The sequence below is a fragment of the Vulpes vulpes genome, chromosome 3, assembly GCF_048418805.1.
Source record: "Vulpes vulpes isolate BD-2025 chromosome 3, VulVul3, whole genome shotgun sequence".
Lineage (NCBI taxonomy): Eukaryota > Metazoa > Chordata > Mammalia > Carnivora > Canidae > Vulpes > Vulpes vulpes.
The window spans coordinates 96,358,614-96,377,271 of record NC_132782.1 but is presented as its reverse complement, the minus strand read 5'-3'; the positions used below and the strand labels follow the sequence as shown (position 1 = coordinate 96,377,271).

Genomic DNA, 18,658 nt, shown 5'->3' with positions numbered 1-18,658 from the left:
TTTATTCATGAGAGACACAGAGAGAGAGGCAGGCAGAGACACAGGCAGAGGAAGATCCTGATATGGGACTCAATCCTGGGACCCCAGGAACATACCCCGGAGCCAAGGCAGGCACTTAACTGCTGAGCCACCCAGGCATCCCGATCAGAAGTCCTAATACTGTTAAGATGGCAATACTCCTGATTGGCAAATTCAATACATCTGCATTAAAACTCCAGCTGGATTTTTTTTTGCAGAAATTGATAAGCTAATCATAAAATTCATACCTTGAATGTCCAAAACAATCTTGAAAAAGAAGAACAAAGTTGAAGGACTCACACTTATTTGTTTCAAAATTTACTATAAAGCTATAGTAATCAAGAAAGTGTGGTACAGGTTTAAGGGTAGACTTATAGATCAGCAGAATAGATTTAAGAGTTCAGAAATAAGGGACACCTGGGTGGCTCAGTGGTTGAGCGTCTGCCTTTGGTTCAGGTCGTGATCCTGGGGTCCTGGGATCAAGTCCTGTATCAGACTCCCCATAGGGAGCCTGCTTCTCCCTCTGCCTATGTCTCTGCCTTTCTCTCTGTGTGTCTCTCATGAATAAATAAATAAAATATTTTTTAAAAAGAGTTCAGAGATAAACTCATATTCATGGCTAATTGATTTTCAACAAAGGTGCAAAGGCTACCTAATGAGGAAAGAATACTCTTAACTGAAGATGAATTATAGACCTAAATAGAAATATAAATATAAAACTCCTAGAAGAAAGTATAGGAATAAATCTTTGTGACTGTAGATCAGGCAATGGTTTCTTAGATATGATACTAAAGGGAAAATAGAAGTTTTTCATCAAAATTAAAAAACTTTTTTTTTTCCCTTCAAAGGACATCATCAAGAAAGTAAAAAGGCAAATCACATCATGGGAGAAAATGTTTGCAAATTATATGTCTCATAAGGAATCTGTATCCAGACTATATAAGAACTCTTAATATTCAATAACAAAAATACAAATAACCCCCCCAAAAAATACAAATAACCTAATTTTAAAATGTTCAAAGTAGGGACACCTAGGTGGCTCAGTGGTTGAACGTCTGCCTTTGGATCAGGGCATGATCCCAGAGTCCTGGGATCGAGTCCCATATCAGGCTTCCTGCATGCAGCCTGCTTCTCCTTCTGCCTGTCTTCCCCCACCCCCACCCCATCTCTGTGTCTCTCATAAATAAATAAATAAATAAAATCTTTAAAAAAATAAAATAAAAATAAGATGTTCAAAGTATTTGAATACATACATCTCTAAAGAAAATATACAAATGGCCAATATGCACATGAAAAGACCTTCAATATCATTAGTCACTAAGGAAATGAAAATCAAAACCACAATACAATAGGACTTTATACCTACCCACTAGATGGCTGCAATCAAAAAGGAGGACAATAATAAATGTTTGTGAGGATGTGAGAAACAGGAATCCCAATACATTGCTGATGCAAATGTAAAAGAGTATAGTTGCTGTGGATGATAGCCTGGTAGTTCCTCAAGAAGTTAAACATATGCTTACCATGTGGCCTGATAACACATTCTTAGTTATCTACCAAAGAGATGAAAACTTATTCTCATGGAGTATGGAGATTCCTCAAAAAGTTAAAAACAGAGCTACCTTATGACCCAGCAATTGCACTACTAGGTATTTACCCAAAGGATACAAACAGTGATCCTAAGGGGCACCTGCACCCCAATGTTCATAACAGCAGTGCCCACAATAACCAAACAATGGAAAGATGTCCAAACATGTCCCAGATGCCCATCAACAGAGGAATGGATAAAGGAGATAAAGGAGAAGGATAAAGACTCACACTTACTTGTTTCAAAATTTACTATAAATCTATAGTAATCAAGAAAGTGTGGTACAGGGAGGGGTATCACTGAAGAAGATACAGACTATCAGTGAACAATGTGAAAAATGAAGTTAAGAAAACAATTCCATTTACAATAGCATCAAAAAGAATAAAGTACTTAGGAATAAATTCAACAACAGAAGAACGAGATTTGTACTATATATATATATATATATATATATATATATATAACTCAGCCACCAGAAAATGAAATCTTGCTATTTGCAATGATGTAGATGGAACTAGAGGATATTATGATAAGTGAAATAACCCAGTCAGAGAAAGGCAGTTATCATATGACCTCACTCATATGTGGAATCTAAGAAATAAAACAGATGAACATTGGGGAAGGGAGGGAAAAATAAAATAAGAGAAAAATCAGAGAGTGAGACAAATCATAAGAGACTCTTAACTCTAGGAAACAAACTGAGGGTCGCTGGAGGGGAGAGGTTGGAGGGAAGGGGTGACTAGGTGATGGACATTAAGGAAGGCTCGTGTTGTAATGAGCACTGGGTATTCTATGCAACTGATGAATCATTGAATTCTACCCCTGAAACTAATAATACGCTGTATTTAATTAACTAAATTTAAATTTAAAGAAAAGAAAATTTATCTTCATGGGAAAACCTACACATTAATTTTGTAGCAGTGTTATTGATGATTGCCAGAACAGGAGATAACCCAAATATTCAACTGATGAGTCAACCAACCATGGTGCATCCATACAATGAAAGATTAGTCAGCGACAGAAGGGAACGAACTGTTGGTTTTACAGCAAGATGGATGCATTTCAAGTGCAATATGCTAAGTGAAAGGAGCCAGCCTCAAAGGCAACATACTATATAGTTCTATTTACATGATTAACTGGAAAAGGCCCATTTGTAGGAACAGAAAGCAGGTCAATGCGTGTCAGGTGCTGGGAGTAGACGGGAAAGGAGCGCACAGAAATTTTGGAGGCTGATGGAAACATTCTATATCTGGCCTGTGGTGGTTGCTACGTGATTGTGTTTGCCAGAAATCAGACAAGTGTAAACTAAAAAGCAGTGAATGTTTCTGTATGTAAATTACACTTCAATGAATCTGACTTAAAAAAAACCACAAAGGGAAAAAGTGATTCTTGCTCTACATCGCTGGGCCAACAACTCAATTCTATTTTTCCTTCCCAGAAGACCATCACTGTTACTAGTTTGTAGATCCTTTCAGCTTCTCAGAAATTTTCTAGATATATACAAGTGCATATGGCTACATGTATGTGTATATACATTCACATTTATATACATTTACATATACAAATATGTGTGTGTATACACACACACGCACATATATAAATAGTTTTGGAAGCATATTATGCACCAATCTTTGCTTTGCATCTAACTATATATTTTGAGTATCCTTCCATATCAGTATATAACAGCCTGTCTCATCCTTTTTTTTCTTTTTATTTTTTTTTAAGATCTTATTTATTTGAGAGAGAGAGAGAGAGAACACAAGCAGTGGAGAGGGGGAGAAGCAGACTCCCCACTGAGCAGAGAGCCAGATTCGGGACTCCATCTCAGGATCCTGGGGTCATGGCCTGAGCTGAAGCAGATCCTTAACCGACTGAGCCACCCAGGCAACTCTTCTTTTTTTAAAACAGGCAGTTAATTTGGCTAAACTCAAATCGCAGACTGCCTCATGGGGGTGAGTGGCAGCTGAAGTCCTGTATTAAGTGCTCTGCTAGAGATGCCCAGGTGGCTCAGTGGTTGAACATCTGTCTTTGGCCCAAGGTGTGATTCTGGGTCCCAGGATTGAGTCCCACATCGGGCTCCCTGCATGGAGCCTGCTTCTCCCTCTGCCTGTGTCTCTGCCTCTCTCTCTCTCTCTCTCTCTCTCTCTCTCTCTCATGAATAAATAAATAAAAGTTTTTTTTTTTTAAGTGCTCTGCTAGAGATATGGGCAGAGCTCATACATAGAATCTGGATTCCCCCTTCTCTGAATCTTCTTTTTCCAGGATTCCCAACTCAACGTCCAAAGGCTGTGTTTGCATATTCCGTGTTCTCTGGTTCTTCAGACCAGTAAAACCAGATATTCTGGCAGAGTTTTGGCCACTGTCCCTTGGCATGGATTTGCTCTGCCTTTGAAAACGGGACACTCAGCCTGGACTATCCCTTTCTTCCAAGTGACAACACCTCTCTATCTAGCACCTGCCTGTTTTTTTATTGTTTTACGGGTATTTTAATTTTGTGGGGGTTTTTTGTGTGTGTCTTTTGTGTGTCTTTTGTTTTTTGTAGTTCGTCCAGAGATTATAGTTGTTATGTGCAAGACCCACCAGTAAGGAGTTACTCAGCCGTGACTGGGAGGAGAATTTTGCCTCACTCTTGAACTACCACATTTCCCCTTCCAGGAAACCTGCAAGAAAGGTGGTCCTCTGCCTCCTGTCTGCAGTGCAATGGGTACAATGGCTCCACCGGGGCCCAGATGATTTGAGCATTTGGGGATGAACTATATTTTTTTTTCTTTTCTCCTTTATTTATTTATTTATTTTTTTTGAGTAAAACTTTTTCAGTATGACCTTGGAAAGGTCACTTCACCTCAGTTCTCATTTCTAAATCTGAATAATAATGATACTTTCCTCACAAGGCGGTCCTGAAGGGGAATGAAATAGTACAACGAAGGCCAACGTCTGTGTGGTGCTTACTCTGGGCAGGAACTGCCCTAGGGTGCTTTATTCCTTGCCACAGCCTATGAATGAGGTACTATTATTATTAGCTCCATTTGACAGTGAGTAAACTGGGGCAGTGAGCTTATGCCACTTGCTCAGCACCCCTCATGGCGTATATGGCAGAACCGGGCTTTACACAGAGGCTGTATACCTGCATCTGTGCCCTTAGCCATGTGCATCCTAAAATGTGGTGGGTCTTTAATCCTGGCTGTGCATCATGATCACCTGCACAGCCTGCAAAGACCTGCTGAATCAGACTCTCCAGCTTCTGCGTTTGGAACAATCTCTGTGCCTTGGCACAATCAGTGTTGGAATATAGGCATTCCCTTCTCCTCCCTGTCTTCCTTTTCCTGACTCACCAGCTCTTTACCAAGTCATAGGACAAGATTATCAGGGTTACCTTTGACCCGTTCCTGACAGAGCTATGTCACCAGCTTGCATGACAGGTAGAACAGGTTCTAGGAGCTGCAGGAAGAGACAGCTGTCACTGGGATCATCCTTCCCCTCCTGTCTGAAGCCACAACCCTGGTCATATGACCACTGGGAAAGATGCTATGAGCCATGGTGGATGTGTCACCCAATCTCTGCCTTTTATATAAATCACACTTGACAACACCTTGCCCCTTCAGGATACCAGAAACTTCTAGGATGTTTCGGGGAAGTATATGATTCAGCTGTAACTTGGGTCATGGGAACCCATGGTAACAGCCATTTGTCGAATTTGCCCTGAACTTTGAAATAAGATGGCCCTGAGTTCTCCTACCCTTCTAGGACTTTCCTGTCTCAAATCAAACTTTGTTTAAATGGCTTTTGTGGTTTTACATGATCTGGCCTCTGCTAATCTCTGTGACCTGAGCCCAATCACTCCCCATGATGATCCACACTTGAGCCACACCAGGACTTTGACTGTGATGGCTCACACCTCTAGATTCTTGCACTTGTCATTCATCCTACTTAGAAAATTCTTCCCTAGAACCCACATGGCTAGCTCATTCTTGTCACTCAAATGTCAACTCCAATGTCACCTCCTCACAGAGGCCATAGAGTGTAAATCCTCCTCTGCCCTCCCCCTTCATTCTCCACCTTGCTAACTTTGTTTTATTTTCTTCACAATACTTAAAGCATTCCATAGCCATCCCTCTCCTTTGTCTAGGTGCTTATTGTACCTCTCTAACACTAGAATGGAAAATCCAGGATAGAAAAAGCTTTGCCTGCCATGGTCACTGCTGTGTCCCGTGTGCCAGAAGCCTGCCAGGAACCATGCCTAGAACACTCCATAAGTACCTAGGAGATGAATGAGAGCCTTTGTCATTAGCACTTTCTCTCATCCCCCCACTCCTCCAGGAGCAAAGCCAGCAAACTGAAGGCAAAGTGTGCACCTGAGAGAGGCACAGGTGTAACAGAGGCCACCAGGACCACCTGACAGGGAGCATAAGCTCCCAACTGGATTTGAATCCTGACTCTATCACTACCGGCTGTAACCCTGGCCTCACCTCCCAGGTGTGTGACCTTGGGCTTCCCCCTCTGAGCCTGTTTTCTTCCTGTGTAAAATCAGGAAAAGGATCAGACCTACCTCACAGGGTCACGGTAAGGTGAAATGAGATAGGACACGTCAAGCACGTAGCAGAGTGCCAAGTCTCTCAGATCAGCGATCCTGGATGCAGAGTCGGGGAGGCTCCCCCCCCCCCACCCGCGCACAGAGCCTGCAAGGCGTCCCTATTTGCACTTCCTCCAGGGAGATTTCTAAGTATGAGGGGACATTCAAGGCCACTGCCGTGCTTTAATCTACCAAGCTTGTTACTGCTGGAGAAGCCAAGCAGAACCACTTATCAAGAGTCATTTTTGGGCTCCCCAAATAATTACCAAGCACCTGCCAGGTGACTTAGGAAAGGCATAGAGGAGGCAAATGATGAGGTCTGAGAACGTAGTCTAGGGGTAGAGACAGGATCAAAACCCAGGACCAGGGACGCCTGGGTGGCTCAGCAGTTGAGCATCTGCCTTTGGCTCAGGGCGTGATCCTGGAGACCTGGGATCAAGTCCCACATCGGGCTCCCTACATGGAGCCTGCTTCTCCCTCTGCCTGTGTCTCTGCCCCCCTCTCTCTCTGTGTTTCTCATGAATAAATAAATCAAATCCTAAAAAAAAAAAAAAAAAAAAAAACAACCAGGACCAAAGAGGATAAGTGGAAGCCAGAGGGAGGAGGGCCAGGGCAGTCTGAGGCTTTGCTTCTGGTACCTGAAGAGAGGGCACCTCTCCATGGGCCCCTCTGGAGGAGTGCTTCCACAGTAAGATCGAGTCAGTGGTTAGAGAGTGCCCTTCCCATTCAGGCACACCCCTTTTTAAATTGCAACTCCTATGTGACCTCAAGCCTATGATGTCACCTCTCTGAACCTCATTGCTTCATTTATAAAATAGGGAGAATATCCAGGACCTATTCACTGGGTTCTTGAGAGGATTTAAGGAAGTCTGTATCCAAAGTACTTGTCACCGGGCAGTGAATAGTAAATGTGTGGCAAATGCTAGCCACAGTTGTTTTGTTATGTTCATCCAAGATGGAAGCATTTCAACTTCAAAGAAAACTCTCTAGCACTTGCCACTTAAATTTATTTTCTAAACAACATTTATGTGGTGCTTCTGTGCCAGACTCAGTCACGGATTTATCTTAACAACCTTATAAGGAAGGTACTATTTTGGGGTCTTTTGTTTTTACACATAACATAAAATTTGCCATTTTAACCATTTTTAAGTGTATAGTTCAGTAGTGTTAAGTATAATCATACTGTTATTCAACAGATCTCTAAAACATTTTTGTTCTTTTTTTGTTTTTGAAAATGTGAAACTCTATACCCATTTGGACATCACCTCCTCACTTCCCCTTCCTGTAAACCTTGGTTTCTGTTTCGAGGAAGGTACTATTTTAACTCTGTTTCACAAGTCAAGAAACCAAGATCAGCTACATAATTTGTGGGACTCGGTGCAAAATGAAAATGAAAATTATGAGGAATGGTTAAGATGACCACAGCAGAGCGCTACATGAAGCACAATCACACAGGACCCATGAAACAGGCCCTGCAGGAAACCAAGGGCCAGAGAAGTTAAGTTACTTTCCCAAGGTCACACAGCAAGTTTGGGAGCCTCTAAAATCCTTTGCTTATTTTAAACTCCCTGCAGGCAGGGGCTTTGATTTGTTCACCACAGAGTGCCCACCATAGTGCCTGGCACACATGGTCACTCATTACATCATTCATATCTGGGCAAATGAATAAATAGGTCACATTCACCTGACAGAGAAGGGCTTTGTCCAAGGATCTGTGCTTTGCCTCGGCTCTGGCACAATAGCATTCCCATTCTTGCTCCTCCTTTGTGTTTACCTAGAGCTCTGGAATTTCTAGGAGAAGCAAGCATGGCGTGTGTCTTTCTATATATAACATCTCCTGGCACTTTTATGAGGCCTCTCCTTTTCAAAACATTCCTGGTCTCGAGTCCCACCTTACTGTGGTGGAGGGGAGTTAGAAGTCACTGGATAAGAGCACCTGGAAGGCTCAGTTGGTTAAGCATGTGCCTTTGGCTCAGGTCATGATGTCCGGGTCCTGAGATGGAGCCCTGTGTTGGGCAACCTGCCCAGCAGGGAACCTATTTCTCTCTATTCCCCGCTTGTGCTAGCTCTGTCTCTCTCTCAAATAAATAAATAAAATCTCAAAAAAAAAAAAAAAGTCACTGGATAAAGAAAGATCACTGGTGGCGTGTTCTGACCCCAGGTCCCCAGGTCCCCAGGAGTCTGATGGCCAAGAACCCTTCTTTATCTCAACATCAGAAAACAAACCAAATTATAAACTAAACACGAGTTTCATTTACAGTTATGGCATTCAGTGCTACAAAGGAGTTTAGGGAGCTTGCCGATTTTTTTGTTCCTCTGAAAGGGATTTCATTTCTTCTGTCTCACCATGAGAGTCTTTGCTGGTAGTGGGAAGAAGGAGAGAAGAAATGTCAGGGACACATCAATGAATTAATTATATTCCTAATCTCATGACCTCTCACTGTTTTGTGCATTATTTCCTTGTAGTTTAACTATTCTTTATGTGTTCATTTGCAGGATACTAATGATTACCTGTGAACCCGCCCAAGAACTAGCTCATTGCGGATAGCTCCTACCTCCTCTGGGCTCCTCGTCTCATCCTTCCATCTCAGAGGTAATCGCTGTCCTGAATGTGGTGTCTCCTGGTTGCCAATTTTCAGGTGTGTTACCTTTGTATGCTTCGCTAAATAATGTATTGTTTGCTTTTAGTTGTTTTTGAAATTCATAGGAAGGGTATGGTATGTCAGCTTCTGAGACTTGCTTTTCTGACTCCAGAACAGTCAAAAAGATCCCATTGCCTTGTCATTACACATACTGTTATTTTATGTTTATTATTGCACAATACTCCACTGTCTGGATAGATTTTCACATATTTATTCATTCCCCCTTTCAAGGGCATTTGGGTTGTTTCAGCTTTTTGCTACACTAAAGAAAGCACCCGTGAAATTCTCATGCAAGTACCTGAGTTAAATTTTGCCTTGGATATATTTAAGCAGGAGTGCAATGACCGGTTCATAGGGTATAGGAATTGCAAGAGGATGCCGAATCATTTCCCAAAATTACTGTTCCAAACTCCCCAGTGATCATAGGGGATCCCATTGATCCCCATCTCTTACATATGGTATTGTCAACCTTTTTAATTTTGCCAGTTGAATGAATGAATGAATGAATGAATAATGGGGAAACAAAAAAAAATCAGTTCATATGCTCAATTAATGACCTTTAGCTTTAAACAAATTAAGTGTGGTTTAAAATGTTGCCAAGGGGCATCTGAGTGGCTCAGTTAGCATCTGCCTTCAGCTCAGGTCATGATCTCAGGGTCCTGGGATGGAGCCCTGAGTGGGGCTCCCTGCTCAGTGGGAAGTCTGTTAGGATTCTCTTTCTTCCTCTGCCCCTCACCCTGCTTGCTCATGCTCTCAGATAAATAAATAAATCTTTTTAAAAAAATAAAATGTTGCAAGGAAGAGAAAATGAAAAGTTTCAAGTAAAATGTTTCAAAAATTTTAAACTCAAATCATTCAATCTATTATCAATTGCCATAAAATATAGTTAAAAACAAAAGAAACTCCCTTTATAAGACGCATGTATAATTTGCATCAAACCATAATACATATTTTATGCTTTTTTTTCCTTTACTAACAATATATTCCACAATTTAAAAAGGGATAAAATGGCCTTCACTTTATAGTACAGCCTATATACAAAAAAATTCAAATCGATTACAGAGTTTAATTTAAAATCATAATGCCTGGGACACCTGGGTGGTTCAGCAGTTGAACGTCTGACTTTGGCTCAGAGAGTGGTCCTGGAGGTCCCGGGATCGAGTCCCACATCAGGCTCTCTGCATGGAGCCTGCTTCTCCCTCTGCTTCTGTCTCTGCCTCTCTCTCTCTCTCTCTCTCTCTCTCTCTGTGTCTCATGAATAAATAAATAAATAAAATCTTAAAAAAAAATCATAATGCCCAAACATAAACTGGAAGGAAACATAAGCAAACAAATATCTAAGGTGGGTTCTGAGTGGCTAGGAACTATTTTTTACAGCATACGAGTAAAGACCATGAGGATAAAAGACTGATGGACTTTATTACATAAAAAATGCAAAACTTTTTGTAGGCTTCAGTACTAAATAAAGAAAATATAAATATTTGGGGAAGATACATTGGTGATATAAAGAATCTATCTTTTGTGAACTTGGGCTGAAAACATGGAGGCCAGACTCAGAATCTGTGATGTGCCTGCTGTTGGGAGTACTTGCTGAGATTAGATTATAGGAGTATATAGCAGCCTGGGTGGGGTAGATCTCATTCTAACTTCCGGAGCCTGGATAGTAGCACAAGTGTCCTGCAGCGGACCGGCAGATTTTCTTGGGTCTCCCAATTCTGTTCTCTGAAACTGAAATGTTGGCATACTAAAATAAGGTAGGGGATCTACTAGACGTATGTGTTTGGTGGAAATGTGAGGGTACAGTGGGTTTGAGAGTGACAAAGTTTCAAAATCCTAGGAGGTGGGAGCTCAGGAGATGCTACCTACCAGAAGTTTGGAAAGGTAGGTACAGTACAAGGGCTTTCCAGGGCTTATATGGATATTGGGGTGGGGGTGAGGGGAGAAGTGTCAGGGAGAGAAGCTCCATATTACCAACAGAAATTTAGGGGCACCTGGGTGGCTCAGCTGGTTAAGTATCTGCCTTAGCCTCAGGTCGTGATCCTGAGGTCCTGGGACTGAGCCCTGGCATTGAACCCCCTGCTCAGTGGGGAGCTTGCATCTCCTTCTCCCTCTGCTGCTCCCCCTGCTTGTGCTCTTTCTCTGTCAAATGAATAAATAAAATCTTAAAAAAGAAAAATTCACATAGTTGAGATCCACTGAGGAATTTAATGGAATGAACCAAAGGAAACATTTTGTCAATTAGGCAAGCAACTGAATTAAATCCCATCACGAGCGCTTTTAATGCAGGTTGTGGGTGAATTTTGACCTGTTTGATGTGTTATAAGGTAAAGTCTCCAAAAGCATGGTAAAAGGCTCTTGGCTGAGAACCATCGGACCAAACGATAACATTGACAGCGGTTTGGCGCCTGCCTTTGGCCCAGGGTGCGATCCTGGAGACCCGGGATCGAATCCCACATCGGGCTCCCGGTGCATGGAGCCTGCTTCTCCCTCTGCCTGTGTCTCTGCCTCTCTCTCTCTCTCTCTGTGACTATCATAAATAAATAAAAAAATTAAAAAAAAAAACACCTCATTTTCCTGTCCACCTTTTCTTTCATTAGATGTAATTACCCCCCTTTGGTTCATACAGGTTTTTCAAGAAAAGTGGCCGTTCTGAAGTGGACCCAAGAGCAAGGAACTTTTGGTTAGTTACCAAAGAAGATAAAGGTGGGAGAAATTTGTTATATGTGTAAAGCACTGATGTTAATGGTGTGGTTGAGTTACACTGTCTTTGTTGTCTCCGGGGCTGATTTGCTGAAATCTTACTGCCATAGTATTTCTATAGATCAATGCATTTATTCAACACATTTATTGAGTGCCTACTATGCCCAGGCTGGGGTTCTAAGAGCTGGGTATATGGCATAACCAAAAGAGAAAAATCCTTGTTCTCAACTGTGGGAAGGAAACAGAAAACTAAAAAGTAAATATATACCATGTCAAGTAGTAATAAATGCCTGGAAGAAAATAAAAAAGTGAAAGAAATAGAATGGTGGCCATCCTATTTGGATGAAGTTCCCTTAGGAAGATTGTCCTAATAAGAGGATGATGGACTTAAACCACATTCTGCAAGGATTGGGTGTCTGTATCTAGGAAGTCCCTGGCAAACTTTGTCCCATCATGGCTGTGTGAGCTTTTTCTCGGTGACTTAACTTCCCTGAGCCCAAGCCAGTAAAAATCTAGGGAGCATGAGGAAAATGCATTGTAAATTACAGTGATTATTACAGTTCATGAATGCATTTTTTTTTTACAGTATGAATTTTATGCATGTTACAATAACTTCCCCATGCCCCAAGGAAAAAAATAATCTCCGACCCACTGAGGGGGTACCTGGCACAGTTCCCTTCTTTTACAGTTAGTAATGGGCTTTCTGAGACGCTACAAAGCAGGCATTCCCCTGACTCTGCGAATCAGAAAGTTCTCGATTGTTAGCTTCCATTCCCTCATCTATATAAATCGGAGATCATGTAGTGGCGACCATTTACGGGGTTTTGTTGATGTTGTTAAAATGACATTTATGGGGCAGCGCGGGTCGCTCAGTGGTTTAGCGCCGCGCTGGGCCCAGGGCGTGATCCTGGAGACCCGGGATCAAGTCCCGCGTCGGGCTCCCTGCATGGAGCCTGCTTCTCCCTCTGCCTGTGTCTCTGCCCCCCTCTCTCTCTGTGTCTCTCATGAATAAATACATAAAATTTAAGAAAAAAAAACAAAATGACATTTATTGAGTTACATGGGAGACACATTGAACCATATGCCAGGAATGGTCCTCAACAATGGAAACGTATTTATTCCTTTAATCCATAACAACCCGGTAGGCCGAGTACCATTTTCTTTCTTTATTTTTTAAAGGTTTTATTTATTCATGAGAGACCAAGAGAGAGAGAGAGAGAGAGAGAGACTGAGACACAGGCAGGGGGAGGAGAAGCAGGCTCCCTCTGGGAAGCCCCAGCAGGACTCGATCCCAGACCCCGGGATCTCGACCTGAGCCAAGGCAAAACGCTCAACCACTGAGCCACCCAGGTGCCCCCATCCGCCACCCCCAGTTCTAGTTTAAACTGCACTTTACCGCCGAGGAAACTGAGGCACAGTTAAACCTTGACCCCAAAGCTGGGGTTCCGGACCCCGACAACTGGGCTCCAGAGCCCGGCAGTGCTGCAAAGGGCTCAGCCCCAGGCCTGGCACATAGTAGGGGCTCAGTAAACCTTTCCAGTGTTGGTGGTGGGGCGGGGGGGGGAGGTCTGGTCAGTTGTAGCCTGGGGGCTGCTCCAGAATTGCCGCTTAGCAGAGCCGAAGGCAGCCGGCTCGTGGGAAGGGGAGGCTAGGGGGCGCTTGCATAGCAACCACAGTTCAGTGCATAGCAACCATAATGTTTACTCCAACTGGGGGAGCCGGCGGGGACTGCGGGGAAAGGGAGTTGGCCGGCCGCCCGCCTCGGCCGCGGACACTACCTCGCACGCCGGCCGCGGGAACCCGGGCTCCCCCCGCGCCGAGGCCGCCTAGTGAGCCGGCCCTCCGCGCCGCGCCCCCCCCCCCCCCGCGAGCCGAGGCCGATGGTTCCTTCCGTTCTCCCGGCTGGTTCAGGTTCCGCGCTCCGAGTCACAAAGCGCGGGGTCACGTGGGCGGGCCGGTGCGCTTTGTGACGCCGAGGGCCCCGCCCCCGGCCCGCCTCCCCGCGCACGCCAGCCCCGCCCCGCGCGCGCCGCCCGTGCAATCCCTGCTTAAGAGACCCCGGAGTGGGGCGCTCGCCCGAAGCCAGGCCGCGTCCGCCATAGTGCCTGGCTTGGAGGTGTCGCCGGCGCTGGGTGAGGGCCCGAGAGCGGCGGGGGGGGCCGAACAAAAAGAGAGCCCCCGAAGCCCGTGCCGTTGCCCGGCGGTTCCCGTGGGGCCTCCTCTCGCGGCTCGGGCCGCAAGGCGACGGGAGCGGAGAGGCGAGAGAAGCGCGGAGCACACGGCGAGAGCAGCGTCGGGGAGCCTCGGCGGCGTCCCCAGGGTCCGCCAAAGCCACCCGGCCGCTGGCTGGGGCCCGGGGTGGTGAGGAAGCGCTTCGAGGCCTCGTTGAGGCCTAGTACCGGCTTTGTGTCTGAGGCGGCGGCGGCGGCGGCGGCGGGGGGGAGGCGGAGGCGGAGCCGGAGCCGGGGGCGGCCTGCGGGAAGGCCTCTCCTCCGCCGACCGCGCGTTTCTGGCCTAGGCCGCGGGGCCGCGCGTGGCCTCCGGGGAGCAGGCGACAGGGGTCTGTGCGAGGGGGGCCTGGGCCTGGGCCTGGGCCTGGGCAAGCTGACGCCGGTCGTCCGGAAGCCAGGAGGAGGCGAGAGGCCGCTCGTGGACTCCGGGCCTAGGCCCTCTCCCCCAACCTTCTCCCGGGGCCTGGGTCACCCCAATCCACGGAAGGAGAGACCAACCGGGAGGTGCGGCCGCGCTATGGACCCCTGACCCCGCGGGGTCATCCGGACTCTAACGTGTGGACTGACCGCTTACTGACTGCACCGCCTGCCCCCCGTCTCCTGCCGGCCCCTTAGCATGAGCGAGGGGGACCCAGCCGGGTGACATTGTGCCCGTTGGCGGATTCTCGATTCCCCCTTTTCCCCCTCGTCCTCGTCCGCTTCCTCCCGTATGAAGTGCTTCTGAGTCTCCGGGGGGGTGGGGCGGGGAGGGGGCGCCGTGGGTGGGTGGGGGGGCTGTGTGTTCTGATTATTGTTTTTTTTTTTCCTTTTTTTACGAACCCCTGCTTGTGGTTTGGGGGGGAGTTATTTAAACTGAGGCCTTAGGGTCCTTCGGTGTCTTTTTTGAGTGTTTTGTGCGTGTACCTTATTTTGCTCTTAAGTTCATAAATACACATATATTGAGCGTGTCCACGTCTCCTCGCTGAACCTTAGGAATCCTTTGGCACCATGTCCTGTGTGCATTATAAATTTTCCTCTAAACTCAACTATGATACCGTCACCTTTGATGGGCTCCACATCTCCCTCTGCGATTTAAAGAAGCAGATTATGGGGAGAGAGAAGTTGAAAGCTGCCGACTGCGACCTGCAGATCACCAACGCGCAGACGAAAGAAGGTAAGAGCCACATGGGCTCCAGGGACTTGCTGGTTGGAGCTAGGTACCGGTTGTGCTGGGCGCTGGAGGCCCGGCAGGGAAACCGCCATGACGGCGGGGCTGCTCCTTCTCACACTTCGGGGTACAACTTTTCGCTGAGGCCCAAGGGTGGCAGCGGTCGGCCCGCGGGAGTTTAACCGGCTTGTTTGATGCCCGCGTACGTGGGCTCATCGGGTAACAGGCTAACCCCCCAAAGAAAAGCAAACAAACGTGGGAGTCTGGTTCTTCTCGAATGTAATTTAAAAATGAGGATTTTATTTTGGTGGCTGGGGTGGGGGGTGGTTTGCTATCCAGATTCTTGGGGGCCTTTTGCCATGTTGCCATTCGGAGCTTGGTTTTCATGAGAAGGAGGGGAGGCTTCTTACTTGTTAAAGCAGCAGTCGAGGTACTTCTCTAACTTTCTGCCCTGACAGCGGTTTGGGGTTCAGTGGCAGGTTTTATGTACTTGTGTTTTTGTTGTTGTTGTTTTTATTGTTTTTGTTTGTTTGTTTTCCTGTCCTTGTGCACTTCATTTCTTTTTATTTTGGAGTTGCCTGTGTTGTTGGAGAAGGGATCCTCACTTAAATATTTTTAAATGATTGAATCCAGCCAGTCTTTCCTTACGGTTGGAATTTCTTTTGGAACTTGATGTGTTCTGATGTCACCACTTTTGTGTGTAAATTCCAGAATTAGTAATACAGTGATTAAGTGATTGAACTAACTTCATCACGTTACCCTTAAAATTTAGCAAGTTAGTGAAGATCAAAAACTGGAGGCTCTTCTTTTTTAAGCTAGTAATTAATTGCTAGACTTTACAAGATTATTGTCGTTACCAGGATACGTGAGAATTAGTAGGCTGCTACCGCATGAGTTTCAAACAAGCCACTGATAGGAATCTTAAGTTCTTTCTCCTTTTTGAAAACGTTTTATAATGTTGCAGATTTTCACTGTCAGATAAGACAGTGTGATAAGGGGTCTCTTTGGATTCTGGCTCTGCATTTGTTTTGGTTTCTTTTTCTCGGTACTGTAATGCTGATGTGTAGTTTCAGTAGGTCAGTCTGGGTTGGGAAGAAATAAAGAGAAGTTCTAATTAGCTTAGGGTGTTTTATTGGTCACTAAATTTGGCTTTAAGGTGTGACTTGGGTTCTTTTAGTTGAAATTAAGGAGAGGGTGCCCGCACTTTTAGCCTATAGGGAGTGGTGGTTGTTTTTTTAAGACTTTATTTTTAATCTCTACCCCCAACCTGGTGCTCGAACTCACAGCCTTGAGACCAAGAGTCGCTTGCTCTACTGGCAGAGCCAGCCGGGCGCCCCTAGCCTATAGTTTTTAATAGAGTGAATCTTACTGTGTAAAAGAGCTGCTACCCATTTACATCCAGATATAAGCATAATTGTGTTATGATACAGAGTGGCGCTACTGGCGTGACTCAAATATATTCATTAAGAAAGAATTTTTATTTACTCACGTGATAGATGATATGTGAAAGAATATTCTCTGCTGCCCCCACCCCAACCCTTTTTAAAATTATGTCATACCAAAGGGATACTTCACTTGAAGCTTTGGTGATCATAATTATGTGTAGAATCCTCTACTCAAGGAGAGTAAAAATTGCTAGTCATCATGAACAGTTGAGAAACAGCTTTTTAAAATAGTATTCAAGAAAAATCTTGAAGGAAGTACTCTTTAAGCCCACCAAAAGGGTCCCTCAAATATTTTAGCCACACTTCACAGGACAGATGGGTTTATAAGAATTTCAGGACATACTTGTTAATGGTACTTATGAATGAGAGGAAAGAAAATATAAGTGAAAGCAAAGAGTATTAAGACAATTTTCACTTAGGCAGGTTTTATATTTTACTGGAGTATTAAATGATTTCATCATTTGGGGCTATACTTTGTCCATTTTCTCCCCCCAGTAATTGAATACAACTTTGTTAGATTGGGGTAAGTTAGAGTTGATGGAATTCTTCTCCAGAAATCTGAGAGATTTGTGACATTGTGTTGTTGTTGTTGTTGTTGTTGTTGTTGTTTTTTTCCCGAAGTCAGGAAATTATGTGATGTATTATTTTTATAAATCCTGAAAGCCAGGGAAATGTTCTGCCCAGCAAAACATTTTCTTTTATATGTTTGTGTGAACTGTCCTTATTGGAGAAATCTTTGATGTTAGATTGGTTAAGAGAAGGAGCTTCAGGGGAGAGAATGCATTTTGTGCAATCCTCAAATTAGGAGAGGAAAAGATACCAGGCATAGAAGCTCAGAGGATAGTCACTTAATGAGTTTTACGGGAAATAGCGTCCAACGTCACAGGCAGCTGATTAAGAATGGGCTGGATTTTAGCACCATTCAGTGAATTAGGGAGTACAAAATAAATGTTTATAGCCCTCATAGTTAGGAGATTGCCTGGGAGAGGATGCTGAACTGTATCACTTTAATTTGTTTGAATTAATGTTTAAATTAACCAGTGTATCACATTTCTGTAAAACATTCCTTAGAGTTTTAGGAATCTGTCCATGTTTAGGACCCTTAAATCTTGATTAGAGCAAAATGCTTGGATCAGAATTTCATGTATTAGATTTAAGAATCTTGCTCCTTTATTTCTAGACTATTTCAAAACAGATCCCAAATGATCTTCCTATATTTTTTAATAGAGCTTTCCCATATAAACTTGTTTTCTTACCTTTCACTTTCTCCCCACCTCCAAAAAAAAAAAACCAACAAAACAAACCTTCATTCTAAACTTAAGCGTGAAAGATTTGAAAGCTGGAATGAAATATTCTTAAAAGATTCTTAATATCTTCAATCATTTCTAAAATTCATTTTATTTCTCATTTCAAAATCCATGGTCTTCACTTTTTTTTTTTTTTTTTTTTTTTTTAAATAAAAAATGGCACCTGGAAAGGTACTTGTGATGATGCTGACCGGCTACTTAGTAGTAAGGTATTTTAAGGGTAGGAAGTCAGCAATGTAATTCAGGTACTTATAAGGCAATCAGAGTATCTGGTGTTAAGGTACCTGACTTTTAGTCTGACACAGTACTGTGTTGATCAGATTAATAAGTTGTCTTGGGGTGACGCCTGGGTGGCTCAGTGGTAGCATCTGCCTTCGGTCGGGGGCATGATCCTGGGATTTCAGGATCAAGTCCCACATCGGGCTCCTTGAGAAGCCTGCCTCTCTCCCTCTGCCTGGGTCTCTGCCTATGTGTCTCTCATGAATAAATAAAATCTTTTTTAAAAAATTAATAAGTTGTCTTGGAAAGCTACAGTGAATGCTTTTGATAATTGCTACATATTCAGAAAGTATTTTTTTAGTATTTTATTTATTTATTAGAGAGAGAGAGAGAGAGGCAGAGACACAGGCAGAGGGAGAAGCAGGCTCCATGCAGGGAGCCCAACGTGGGACTCCATCCGGGTCTCCGGGATCACACCCTGGGCCGAAGGTGGCGCTAAACCATTGAGCCACCCAGGTATCCCCTTCCAATTTTTCTTAATCAGAGCTTGCTTGAAATTTAGGACTATCACAGACTATCAAGACAATGATGACGGGTCTCTAATGGTCTAGGAAATTGCATCACTCTGATCGGATATACCTTTGAGATACCATCTACTATTTGAAGTATACTGAAAAGAATGCTTTCTCGAACAATTTAGTTTGTAACAGGAAATAACTAATAATATGATTAAAATTAAGAGCATATATAATCTTAAAATGCTTACGTGTGTGATAAATTCAAATAACTGG

General features: G+C 44.1%; 1 protein-coding gene across 3 annotated transcripts in view; it reads left to right on the top strand.

Moving 5' to 3' along the window:
• Positions 1 to 14,351: 14,351 nt before the first annotated feature.
• Positions 14,352 to 18,658, top strand: part of RBBP6 (RB binding protein 6, ubiquitin ligase) — a 31,169-nt gene continuing 26,862 nt past the window's right edge. For 2 of the 3 annotated variants that reach the window (XM_025983790.2, XM_025983789.2), the window contains exon 1: positions 14,503 to 14,902. In XM_025983790.2, coding sequence (XP_025839575.2) covers positions 14,737 to 14,902 — 166 coding nt within the window. In that variant the 5' untranslated portion in view covers positions 14,503 to 14,736. Of the gene's footprint in view, positions 14,457 to 14,502; positions 14,903 to 18,658 lie in introns of those variants that run through there. The other variant, XM_072753675.1, reaches the window with a different exon arrangement.